Here is a 12,509-nt window from a genome sequence, read left to right as displayed (position 1 = left end):
TCTTCATATGTTTTTGTCCCCAGGCCTTTCACCATCTTAGTTGCTCTTCTCTGCACTTTTTCCAAAGTCTCAACATCTTTTTTGTAACGTGGTGACCAAACCTGGATGCAATATATTCCAGGTGTGGCCTTCCTTTCCTAAAGCAATACTAATACTTCAGAAAGGAACTTCAGTCAAGGAGAGCACGTGTCACATTCAGGTGGGATTTAAATCCTGAGCACATCGGATGCCTCAAGGGAAAAAGAGTGGAGGAAGGGAATAAAGCAAGGGACGCGCCCTAAAAGGGAATGGAGAAATATGGCGGGCTGGGGAACTCCAGTCTTGGGTGAACCAGGAATTGAAAAAAAGGACCAGATCTTTCTACATCACTTTGGCTGCCAAGACTCTCGGCTTGCATAGAACAGACACGTCACAACATCCCCCAGTAAAAATAAAACAGCTGCTGAGCTGCGAGCTGCAGTAATAAGCAGTTGGGTTTGGCGCCCGGTGCCTCCTGCGTCAGCAGCTCTCAAGGCAAGCAGGGTGTGGCGCCAGCACATTCCTGCACCCAGTGTAGTGCCAGCTGACGGGCGCCTAAGGAGGAACACCCATATTAGGGTGCCTGGACTGGGAGAACCTGTTGGGCTGCTTTCCTGGCTGCTACGACTCGCTGCTGGGTGGGCCTCCAAGGTGGCACCTCCTGGGCAGAGCGCCTTGTGGCTTGCCAAGTAAACAAATCAGGAGCACACCCTGGAAAGAGCTGAGTTCCAGGGTGTTCCTTTTTCGCTTTTCAAGTCCTGCAGTACCCAGCAGGCAAAACCCGTCCAGACAAGGCCCGAAGCTGTTTTTGAGCATTATGGATGTTTGTCTACCTTTGGTTTTCTTTTATGCGCTCCATCGTTGGAGGTTTTCAAGAAAAGACTAGACAGTCATTTGTCCCCAGGCTGACCAACGGCCTCTGTTCCTCCAGCAGAAGGAAGTTATGGAAAGCCAACCTAGAATTAAGCAGAAATTCCTGACAGTGAGAACAATTAACCAGGGGAACGGCTTGTTTCCAGGAATTGTGGGTGCTCCATCACTGAAGGTCTTTGAGAAGAGATGGGAAAGCTATTTGTGTGGAACGGCGTAGGGAAGGGGTGTCCAAACTTGGCAACTTTAAGATTTGTGGTTTTCAGGTCCCAGAACCTCTGGAAGCAAGCAGTTCCACTAATTAATTAGCTGAATGATAGTGCTGGAAGGGACCCTGGAGGTCTTCTAGTCCAACCCCCTGCTCAAGCAGGAGACCTGTACTATTTCAGTCAAATGACTGTCCAATCTCTTCTTTAAAATCTCCAGCGATGGAGCACCCACAAGTTCTGGAGGGAAGCCGTTCCACTGATTTAATTGTTCTCCCTGTCAGGAAATTTCTCCTTAGTTCCAGGTTGCTTCTCTCCTTGATGAGTTTCCATCGGTTGCTTTTGGTGCTTTGGAAAATAGGTTGATCCCACAATTAGTTTGGTTTGCAGCAAAGGAGAAGCCCCAAAGCAAGCAGACCGCACTTGCATTTCAACATGATGGTAGCTGCAGACACAGCTGAGATTTCAAGATGGAATTTCACAATTTATACAAATCAAGCTGAGCTTGGAACGTCACGTTGGCCAACGCCGCCTCCTCCACCCTGCTCTGAGCTAATTTCCCAGCATGCTGAAGACAGACACCGTGTAGGAGGGATGATGGGAAATGAGAAGAGCTGGGTTGCCTCAATTTCCTCCTTGAAGAAGATCAAGGTGACATCAGGGATGGGCCAGACCAGGAAGAGAAGGGAAGAGTTGGCACTGGCTGGGCTGGGCGTTCACCTGCAAATGGATGGAAGGATATTAATGGAGAGAGTCAGTAAGGCATCCCAGGCCTCACCTGTCTCAGGTAGGACTCCCAAATCCAGCCCTTCAGGTGTTCTTTTTTGGGGGGAGATCAGAAGCAGCCTTGGGAGCTGGAGTAAAGCTATTCTCCAAAGCCCCTGAGAGCAGGACAAGAAGCAACGGATGGAAACTCATCAAGGAGAGAAGCAACCTGGAACTAAGGAGAAACTTCCTGACAGGAAAAACAATCAACCACTGGAACAGCTTGCCACCAGAATTTATAAGTGCTTTATCCCTGCAGGCTTTGAAGAAGAGACTGGACAGCCATTTGTCTGAATTGGTCGAGGGTCTCCTGCCTGGGCAGGGGGTTGGACTAGAAGACCTCTAAGGTTCCTTCCAACTCTGTGATTCTGTTAAGTCCACAAGTCTTAAAGTTGCCAAGGTTGGACACCCCTGTTCTAGAGTCTGTTCTGGAGTCCCCTCTGAAGGCATCCTGCACCTTCAGAACCCTCCCCTCGGCCCCATCTCTGCAACGTCCTTTCAAAGGAGATGGTCTTGGGCACACGGGTGTGTGTGTGTGTGTGTGTGCGCGCGCATGTGTGGCTGAGCTCACACATCGCACACAGCCACAATGGGGTTGGTCGGCTCTTGACTTGATGTGACAGGCCAACCAGCTATTGTGGCTTGCAGGCTGTTATTTGTGGTTTAATGCATTGAGTTAATCCGTCACATTGTGGTATTCTGGGCGTTTCGTGGTGGAGACAATCATGGCTTTGCATGACATGGGAAATGGAATCTGCAGTGGCCTGACCTGATTTGGCAGCCTTGCAGAAAAATTAACCCATGCTTGGATCGCCTGCCTGGGGAGCACCTTCTTCAGATGGTGGCCCTGTCCATTTGGTACCTTTGTATCCTGGACTCACAACACAGAATAATAAGGTTGGAAGGGACCTTAGAGGTCTTCTAGTCCAGCCTCCTGCTCGAGCAGAACCCATACAAGTAGTCCTTGACTTACAACTGTTCCTTTAGTGACCATTCAAAGTTACAGCAACACTGGAAAAAGCGACTTATGACCGTTTTTCACACTCATGACCGTTGCAGCCTCCCCGCGGTCATGTGATCAAAATTCAGACGCTTGCCAACCTAACTCGCATCTATGACGGTCGTGGCATCCCGGGGTCAGGTGATCCCCTTTTGCGACCTTCCGACAAGCAAAACCTTCGATCAACACATCTAGCGAGGTCCCTATGGCACGTTTCGCTCTCAGCCCTGAAGTGGAACCTGTTTTTGCACATAGCGGATGTGTGTATGTGTGTGTGTTGCAACCACAAAGCAAGCCAGTTGCATCACCGGTTGGAAAATATGTGAGCTGCCCAAACGGAAAGGGTGGGGGACACAGCAGAGCTATTGGTCCGTCCCCCCCCCCATTTGCTGCAGGAACCTCAGGGCCTCACCCAGGTGGACTCGGACTTAACAACCACAACTCGAATTTCTATTCCTGAGCCAGGTGCTGGGTGAGTTGTGCCCGACTTTACAGGGGTTTTTTTGCACAAGTTGCTAAGCGAGTCACTGCATTTGTTCAGCGAAGCACACGGGCGCTAAGAAAATCCCCTGTTGGTTTTGCTTGTCAGAAGCTGACTGGGAAGGTGGAAATGGCGACCACACGGCCCCGGGAAGGGAGGGGGGCTTCAGCTGCCGTAAATAGGTGCTGGATGCTGGGTGCCCAAATTTTGATCACGTGACCCCGGGGATGCTGCAACCGTTGTAACTGGGAGGACTGATCAGAAGTCACTTTTTTCAGCGCCCCTGTAACTTTGAGTAGTTGCTAAATGAATGTAAGTTGAGGACTACCTGTAGATAGCAGACTCCGCCCCATGACTGTCCTCTGGGGTCTGCCTGGTCCCCTGGAATCCCACCTTTGCCCTAGGCAACTTTAAGACTTGTGGACTTCAACTCTCAGAATTCCTCAGCCAGCCCTGAGGGCTGGCTGAGGAATTCTGGGAGTTGAAGTCCACAAGTCTTAAAGTTGCCAAGCTGGAAGACCCCTGACCTAGGTGCTTGTTATTCCCAGGAGTCTTCGGTTTCCAGCCCAGCCAAGGTGCCACATTCCAGCCTTAAGGCGATCCGGCCTTGAGGCTGACCCGGAAATCCAGCCTGCTGGCTGCAAAGCGGGAGGAGGAGGAGGGCACGAGGATTAGCACCACGTCCCACCAGGCTTGCAGGCTGTGCCAAGGCTGGCTGGCCGCCAGCCCTGGAGCAGGAGGAGGGGGGCACAGGGAGGGAGGTAGACCAGCCGGCCAAGTCAGCACCGCTGCCTTCCGGCCCTTTGAGGAATGTCGAAGTGGGTCAAGAAGGGAGGGGGAGCCAGGCTCTCCAAAGCAAACAGCTGGAATGCTGCTGCAGTTGCTGCTTGACGAGAGACACGTCCCAGGACTGGCGTCCTGCGTGGCAGCAGCCGGACTCTTGCAGACTGGGCCTGGGGGGGGGGCAGGGGCAGGGTGCTGCCAGGAGGAGGAGGGAAGAGGAAGGAGAAGAAAGAAGAAGAAAAAGAAGAGGAAGAAGAAAGAGGAAGAAGAAGAAAAAAGAATTCTTTGTATATACTTTTGTTTTGCTTTCTTTTTTAAAAAATCTTTTTGCATCTCTGTTTCTCTTTCTCTCTCTCTCTCTCTTCTTTAGCTTTGACCAATACTTCGGATCATTCATGACCCCGACAGGGCTGGGACCACCCACCAAGCCGCAGGAAAGCCAACAAACCAGGCTAGATTTTGACCTGACTTGGTTAAGGCTACTGAGAGTCTCCCACTGAGGTCACTGCGGGAAGCCGAGGCGCAGGTCACTCCTCCAGCGGCTAGCGTTGCCATCCTCCACCGGGGAAATGGCTTTTGCAGGCATTAGAAAACACCACAGAGATCTGGGAGGGCAGAGCTGGTCTTTGGCAAGAGACCCACGGCTCCAATTTTGCTAAGGCCGCTTGAGCAATCTTTGAAATTCAGCCGCCAGCCTTCTCGAAAACTTCCCCAGCCTCAGCTTTGTGCAACGGGGGTGATATATTTAGCCTGGTGCTTCCTGGATTGGTGGGGGGTTTTTTTCAGCTGGATTTCTGCTAAGGGGAGATGGGGGGGGGCATAAAGGGAAGGGTGACTGCAGGCTCTTGGTACAGCAAAAAGCTTCTCAGGTTGATTTACAGCGAGAGGAGAGGAGAGAAGGAGAGGAGAGAGAAGAGAAGAGAAGAGAAGAGAAGAGAAGAGAAGAGAAGAGAAGAGAAGAGAAGAGAAGAGAAGAGAGAAGATTCTTCATTTGGCCAAGTGTGATGAGACACACAACGAATTTGTCTCCGGTGCAGAAGCTCTCAATGTCTGGACATCTTCTGAATTTCTCATCTGAACTTGGGGCGTCAATGGGGTGACTTGTGGGTTGTGAAGCTTCTCCTATGGACCCCCCAAGAAAGCAGCCTGGCTCTTTCTTCTAGGATAGTTGGCAACCCAAGCAAGTAGTCCTCATTTTATGACCACAACAGGGGACCAGAATTTCCATTGTTAAGCAAGGCCATTGTTAAGTGAGTTGTGCCCAATTTAGGCAAATTGCCGCAGTCGTTAAGTGAATGGTGCGGTTGTTAAGAGAATCTGGATTTCCCCAGAGATTTTCTTTGTAGGAGGCTGGCTGGGAAGCTCCCGAGTGGGGGCCACCTGGCCTTGAACTCCGCGACCCTCAGGAATGCTGGCTAAGCATCTGAACGTTGACCTCCTGACCACGGGGATGCTGCCACCGTCGTAAGTGTGAAAAGCGGTCATAAGTCATTTTTTTTCAATGCCATTGTGACTTCGGTCACTAAATGAACTGTTGAAAGTTGAGGACTGCCTATTCCGTGCCCCTCCTCAACCAACTAGACAGTCACTTGTTTGAGATGGCATAGGTTCTCCTGCTTAAGCATGGGGCTGGACTAGAAGACCTCCAAGGTCCCTTCCAGTTCTATTCTATTATTATTATAAGAGCAACGTCTCCTTGGAGACAGGCGTTTGTTTTTAACAGGACAAGTGTGTTAACAAGAGCTTCCTGCTGACTGCGCAGAGCTTCCCCTCCCCGCTGCCCCCCCCCGCCTGTGGTCCTGCGGTTCCCCCCCCCCTTGCCTGGGCCGGCTTTTTCTGTCCTTCGGCCACCTTGTTCGGGCAGAGGAAGACTCGGCTTTCGGTTTCCTCCCTGTCCTGACACCGATCAATGGAAACTGCTCTGGTGCAGATGGTCACAGCGCATCGTCACACACACACACACACGGAAACACCTCCCGATGAGCACAACCACAACAGTGGAACAGACTGTTCTGAGCTGGGAAGATTAAAAACAAAGACCGAAAAGGAAAGAAAGGGACCGCCCAGGGCAGACACAGGCCTGATCGGGGAGCCCCTCCCTGCCTGCTTGCCAGCCATGCACAGAGCGCATGGATGCCACTCCCACCTGGCACCCAGGCCAGCCTCTCAGACCCTGACTCCCTCTCCCCCCCCCGCCCCACACAAGGACCCGGCTTAGTAAATAAATTGCCACAGGCTGGGTTTGCCTAGAAGTGCTCCTCGTCTTACAACCATTCACTTAGTGACTGAAGTTGCAAAGGCATTGACTTGGCTTAATCTTAGGAAGGGAGGCCATCAGGAGATCCAAAGTGGAGAACTGAAGAGGGGAAAAAAAACACATTGAAAGAAGACAAATCTGCCCAGACTTTTGTGGGGGAGAACTTACAGCGGCACCCCTGATGTCATCAGGAGTCAGGTCAAAAACGAACCCTCTGTTGCTCGTGGCTGGTCTTATGGCAAGTTGCTAACATGTTGGTCAATGATACAGGATTCGCATCCGTTTCCTGCCTCAGCAAATGCCACGCTTTGAAGCAGGGTTTTTGCCAAAGTGGGAAACTTTTAGATATTTGGACTTCAGCTCCCAGAATTCCCCAGCCAGTGTTCTGGCCGGGGATTTCTGTGATCTGAAGTCCGCACATGCTGGCTGGGGAATTCTGGGTTAGTTACAGGTTAATGTGGCCCAGTATGGATAAAACAACAACTTTTAAGCAACACCCCCCCCCCCCCCGAAGTCAAGCTGAAGAAGGCCAAGCCAGCAACTGGCTCTCCGCCAGCCTCTTCTCACCTCCAGATGGCGCTGCAGAAAGGCTGCTGCAGAGACTACACTTCGGCACTAGACGGCGCCACTCTCTCCCCAAACGAAAGCCATTCATCTCGTAAGCCAGCATTCGCACGAGCAGCGCCGGATCTCCGAGCTGAGACCTTTTGGCGGGCCAGCCGAAGTTTGACCGCTTCCCTCCCAAAGCGAACCAAATGTCCAATTTTGTAATCTCAGTGAGTTTCTTTCGAATTAGCAACGTCTGACCAAGATCCAGGGCGTGAAGCTAAACTTAGCCACCCAATGAAGTGGCTGTGGGAACACAAACCGCGTCCTGCTGGCCAACAAGACGCGTCTTTGTGCAGCAGGGAAAACTCGGAAACGCGACGCCTTCGGAAAGTCCCCGGGAGTCCGGGGATTACGGGCAGGGAAAGCGGGCGAGGGTGCCACGAATGACCAAAGAGCCGAGGGGAGCAGCGGCCAGAGATGCAGATGCGGCTGCTTTCAATGGTCTGCCTCTCCCTCCTCATCCCATCAACATTGGGGGGGGGGGGCAGACTGGTTTGGGGGGGGGTCTTTGGTTCCATATTTCCTCCCTGGGCGTCAACAGAAGGCTTTCCCCCTGGGGACCCCTGCCTCCAAAGAAGGGTCTGGGGGCTTGCATTTAGGGGAGGGGCAGCGTCCCATTGACTGGGTTGGTTTCCCGCCTTCCCAGAGCCGCGGGCCTCGCCCACGGGGGACCAAGCCAGCAGGGCGAATTGGGGAGGGGGAGGCAAGGAGGGGCGCCTGCGTGTCAGGGAGGAGCCCCCCCCCCCTTGGGTTAGCTCGCGGCCTTTTGGGCTCTTCACACGTGTCCCGAGCCGACCGCGTCCCGCAACGTTTCTGCCGAGGCTGCGCTGCCGTGCTGGGGCGGCGGGGGAGCCCCTCATCCGGGGCGGGGGGCCCTGCGTCTCCTGACCCCAAACGGCGAGCCCAAAGGTCCCGGCTCTGTGAGGACGAGCGAGCCACCTCCGTTTCTCCATCCGAACGCTGCCTGCACGAGGCGCCTCCCGTTCAGACGACCCGGCCCGGCCTTCCAAAGCCACCCAGCCCGAGTGGCCTCTCCAGCCGGCGGTGCGAGGGGCTCATTGCCCACAATAATATTCGTTCATGGGATTTATGTGCCGCCCGGCTCCCAAGGGCCCTAAAGAGCTGCGGGGCAGTTTGGCTCTCCCACGTTTGGGAACAGCGAGCTTCCGGAGCAGCCAAGGAGCCGTGTGAATGGGTCCCTTTTTGCCCCCCAGAGAACGCGGGAAGAGGGGGCCTTGGCCTTTTAATATCGCCCTTTGCTGGCTCCATTTCCTGTGGATTAGGGACTTTAATTCCGAATTTCCGCTTGTTATTCTCCTTCCGTTTTAATTCTCCTGCTTGAGCAGAGGTTGGACTAGAAGACCTCCAAGGCCCCGTCCAACTCACTTGCTCTTTTAAAAAACAGATCCCTGCATCACAAAACCGACCCCAAACCACAGTCGCAATTCCTATTGGCATCTGGAGCCTCTGCCTTCCCTCCAAGGAGCTTCCAGCGCCTTCGTCCAGCCTGTCTTCACAACAGTCTTGCAAGGTAGGTCAAAGCAAGGCTGACTTAACTTTCTGGCTTGGTGAGGTTTCAAACTCGGCTCTCCCTGCCCAGGTCCAGCTGCAGCCCCTCCCCAGCCCGGCAGACAGGTCCAGCGGCCTTGTCTGGCCTGAGAAAGGGGCTGGAGAACAGGAGCTGGTGGGAGCAGGCACTCCCTCCCTTTGCTGCCTGGTGTAGCTGCGGGGTCAGTCGTGGATCAGCTCGAACTTGGGGAGGGGGCGCTCCTTGGCTTTCCAGACCGGGCCCAGGCGCAGGCGCAGGGTGGGGGCGATGACCAGCCTCTCGAGCAGGAGGGCCCCCACAAAAAAAAGCAGGCCGTGCTCCAGGGCGACAAGGCCCATGAAGTTGTAGCGCAAGTGGCCGTGGTCCCACGGACAGGCGCCCAGGCAGCGCAGCAGGTAGCCGGTGACAAACTGCCAGAGGTAGATGCAGCCGGTGTAGAGGACACAGCGGGTCAGCAGGCAGCAGTCGCCCCGCAGCTGCAGGTAGATGCCCTCCATGCCCAGCCCGCAGGTCCCGTAGACCAGGAGGGAGCAGGCGCTGAGGGCCCCCTGGAAGATCCAGTCCTGGTCCAGGATAAGCACCACGAAAAGGATCTCGCAGAAGTAGCCGTGGATGGCGTAGATGTAGGAGCGGCAGAGCAGGTTCAGCGGTTCTGCGGAGGCCTCCATGGCGGGCGAGCTGCAGGCCGGGAGAAAAAAGCAGGTGGGAATTGGCACCTCTAGGGGGAAAACACCCCTCCCCTCCTGCAAACCCACAGTCTGCCCAGGTGGCTGGGGAATTCTGGGAGTTGAAGTCCACCGGTCTTAAAGTAGCCACAGTTGGACAGCCCTGCACTGAATGCTTAGCCGATGTTCCTCACTTTGGACGGAGAGACGGGCGACATGTCGATTTAGCCACCAATCAATCCATGGGAGGGCCACACACATCTCACAGCACCCTCTCTAGTCTGCTGAGAGGTTCACCAGCTTTCATGAGGACTAGGTGCTTACCCTTATTTTTCCTTCTGGTGAAAAAGAGGTCTTGCCTCTTACAGATTTGTAACCAAAGGATTCAGTTTGAACCTAATCTGCCCTTTTTTACCCCTTTATTATTTTCAGAGGAAGGGAGAGAAGACCAGGCAAATATATTGCCCCCCCCTTCTCTTCCTCCCCTTTACTCCTTGCACGCTTTTAAATTCATGTTTGTTTGCATCTTGAGGGCTAGAAGCGTGGGTCTTTTTTTTTGTTTTGAAACCGTGAGGAAATTATTGGGAGGTGAGACAAAGGAGCGAGATAAAGAGGTCAGCAGATCTCCAGTGGGTTGGTTTTACCAGCTAAGGTTGTGGTGCAGCTCAGACTGGTTCCTCCACCTTCTTCTGCAGCGAAGCAAAACATTGCAAGCAGGGCTGGGCTGAATCTGCCCCCAAATTTGCCTTTTGCAATTTTGTTCCTCACAACAGCCCACCTTTGACCCCACAGGGCAGTATTCCCCCTGCGGGAAGAGAGATCTCATGGTAGAGAGCCCCTGTACACAGAGGCTCCACCAGTGCCTTTAAAACCCCTTGCAAAGTTGTTACTGTCCCATTACTTCTGGTGGTATCTCTATCCACCAGTCCCTTTTCTTCAGCTGTTGAAGGTGGCAAACAGGGAGAGCGACTGGATCCAAGTGTCATCACTAAGGGGGTGGGGGGGCTTGAAGCCAGTTGAGCGCTGCCATCCCCCCCCACTGCCCCCATTGTCAAAATGACCTTCTTGCCCAGATTCACAACTGCCTTAAAAACAGGCACAGGAGTTCGTGTTCCCATATCTGACACTTTGATGCTTATATTGTAAACCTCCGGAGCAATAAATGGCTGGATAAAACACGAAGCCTCCGGGATTCAGGAGAAGGGGGAGGGGCTCTGCATGGGCAGCATGATCATTCCATCATCCTCAGCCGGGATGGCTGTAGGAAAGGGAGAGCCTGGGGAACTGCAGCTGAACCCTGCCTCGGGCACCCCTGTGCTTCCCCTGCCCTGCAGCCTCTCTCTTTCTCTCTCTCTCTCTCTCTCTCTCTCTCTCTCTCTCTCTCTCTCTCTCTCTCTCTCTCTCTCTCTCTCTCTCTCTCCTCCCTCTCTCAGGCTTGCTACCCCCGTGTCAGCAGCCTTGTGGAGTGACTTACCCTCCTAAAGGTGCCTGTTCGGTGCCCAGGCTGCCCTCCGCGGCTGGCACTTTGGAAAGATTGGGCCGGGAAGCACCACCAGTAGCCTCTATCCTCATCGGGAGGGGAATGATGCCTAGTGGTTGGAGGCACAAACAAGGGAACTCCTATTTCCACCCCCAACTTAGTAGGTGAGTCACTTCCTCTTGCTGGGGCCTCAGTTTCTCCATTGTTGTGGCAAGTTAGTTAGAGCCATCGGAGGAGGAGGAGGAGGGTCTTCTTGCGCAGTCTGGATCGGCACCTGCAGCATCCTCCAGAAATACAGGTGGTCCTCGACGTACCCCCACAATTGAGCCCAAAGTGTATGTGGCTAAGTGAGACATTTGTCAAGTGAGTTTTGCCGCATTTTACGACCTTTCTTGCCACGGTGGTTGTTAACTGAATCACTTCCGCTGTTAAATTGGGAAGCTGGTGGTTAAGCGCTGGGCCCGTTTACATGACCCTCCACCCTAAATCCCCTGCACCGGACAGAAGTGCCCGGAACAGAGCCATCTTCCCCGCCGGATCCCGTCTCTCCCCACCAGGCTTGCCCGTCTGCCCTCCCCATCCCGGTTCCCCCTTCCCAGCCAGTTTCACGGGGATCTATTCCCGGCCGTGGCTCTCATGCCCTCTGCCGGCCAGCGCATGCAGTGCACCAGAGGGGCCAAGAATAAAGAGACTTGGAGCATGTGCAGAGTAGATTCCTCTCCATCCCACGTTGTGCTTTGCAAAGCAAGGCTGAGCAAGGAGGCTTTTAGGGGCGGCCCCCACCCCAGGAGGAGTTGAGCTGACTCAAACCGTCCACGGAGGAGGAAGAGGAGGGAAACACCCCCAAGTTAAGCTGCGGATCCCTTCTCTGGCTGCATCTTGGCCAGCACTTCCGCAGAGGGATCAACTGATCCTTCTTTGCAAATCACCCGCCCATCTGGGTCAGGCTTAATTGAGCCAATTGAAGGCTTTACGATTATCCGGTCCTGTGGCCGGTTCCCGCTGGAATGTCAGGTTAGTACAGTGGCTTCCAATCCCATTTAATCCAATCAAAGTTTTATTACAGGGTGGCAGTCCGCTTCTCTGCCCCCCCCCCCGCCCCCCATGTCCAGAAGAGGTAAGCAGGAAAAGCTAAAACACTAAAAGAGAACTGGGACAATTTTTCACAACCAAGGAGAAAAGCACAGAATTGTGCAATCTGGAAAGATCTATAGATAGTCCTCAACTTACAGCAGTTCGTTTAGTGACCGTTACAACAGCACTGAAAAAAGCAACTTGTGACCGCTTTTCACACAACAGTTGCAGCATCCTCATAGTCACGTGAACAAAATTCAGACACATGGCAACTGACTCCTATTTATGACGGTCACGGTGCCCCAGGGTGAGATGATCACTTTTTGTGACCTTCCGACAAGCAAAGTCAACAGGGAAAGCCGCGTTCACTTAACAACTGTGTTACTAAACAAGTGCAGTGATTCATTTAACAACTGTGGCAAAGAAGGTTGTAAAATGGGGCAAAATTCACTTAACCAATGTCTTGCTTAGCAAAAGAAATGTTGGGCTTAGTTGTGCTCGTAAATCGATGATTACTAATAAAATAAATAAAGTAATAAAGTAAAGTAAAAATAAAGTAAAATAAATAAAATAATAAAATAAAATATAAAATAAAACAAAATAAAATAATAAAATATCCCGCAGAGCCAGCATTTCGTCAAAGACCCCACTTGGACACGCTCTCCTATGGATGGAGGGCAACTCTCTGTCCAGCCACAAAAGGACAACAGAAGGCAACACAAACAAGCTGGACCTTCTGTCCAATCCAGCCT

The 12,509-nt window shown here is 53.0% G+C and overlaps 2 protein-coding genes across 5 annotated transcripts in view; one reads left to right on the top strand and one right to left on the bottom strand.

Moving 5' to 3' along the window:
- Positions 1–6,896: 6,896 nt before the first annotated feature.
- Positions 6,897–12,509, top strand: part of PLEKHG2 (pleckstrin homology and RhoGEF domain containing G2) — a 53,451-nt gene continuing 47,838 nt past the window's right edge. For 2 of the 4 annotated variants that reach the window (XM_039325097.1, XM_039325092.1), the window contains exons 1-2: positions 6,897–7,156; positions 8,395–8,520. The gene's annotated coding sequence lies outside the window, so the exon portion shown is untranslated. Of the gene's footprint in view, positions 7,157–7,184; positions 7,431–8,243; positions 8,521–12,509 lie in introns of those variants that run through there. The other 2 variants (XM_039325095.1, XM_039325094.1) reach the window with 2 other exon arrangements.
- On the bottom strand, positions 8,296–11,244 carry LOC120299846 (transmembrane protein 229B-like). Its single transcript, XM_039325099.1, has 2 exons — positions 10,678–11,244; positions 8,296–9,216 (listed from the first exon to the last, which is right to left on the bottom strand). Exons 1-2 carry the CDS (start codon positions 10,773–10,775, stop codon positions 8,721–8,723), a joined length of 594 nt encoding a protein of 197 aa, XP_039181033.1. The 5' UTR covers positions 10,776–11,244; the 3' UTR covers positions 8,296–8,720.

This window comes from Crotalus tigris, unplaced genomic scaffold, assembly GCF_016545835.1.
Source record: "Crotalus tigris isolate CLP2741 ecotype Arizona unplaced genomic scaffold, ASM1654583v1 scf7180000024316.1084291, whole genome shotgun sequence".
NCBI lineage: Eukaryota > Metazoa > Chordata > Lepidosauria > Squamata > Viperidae > Crotalus > Crotalus tigris.
This window is presented reverse-complemented; position numbering and strand designations above follow the sequence as displayed.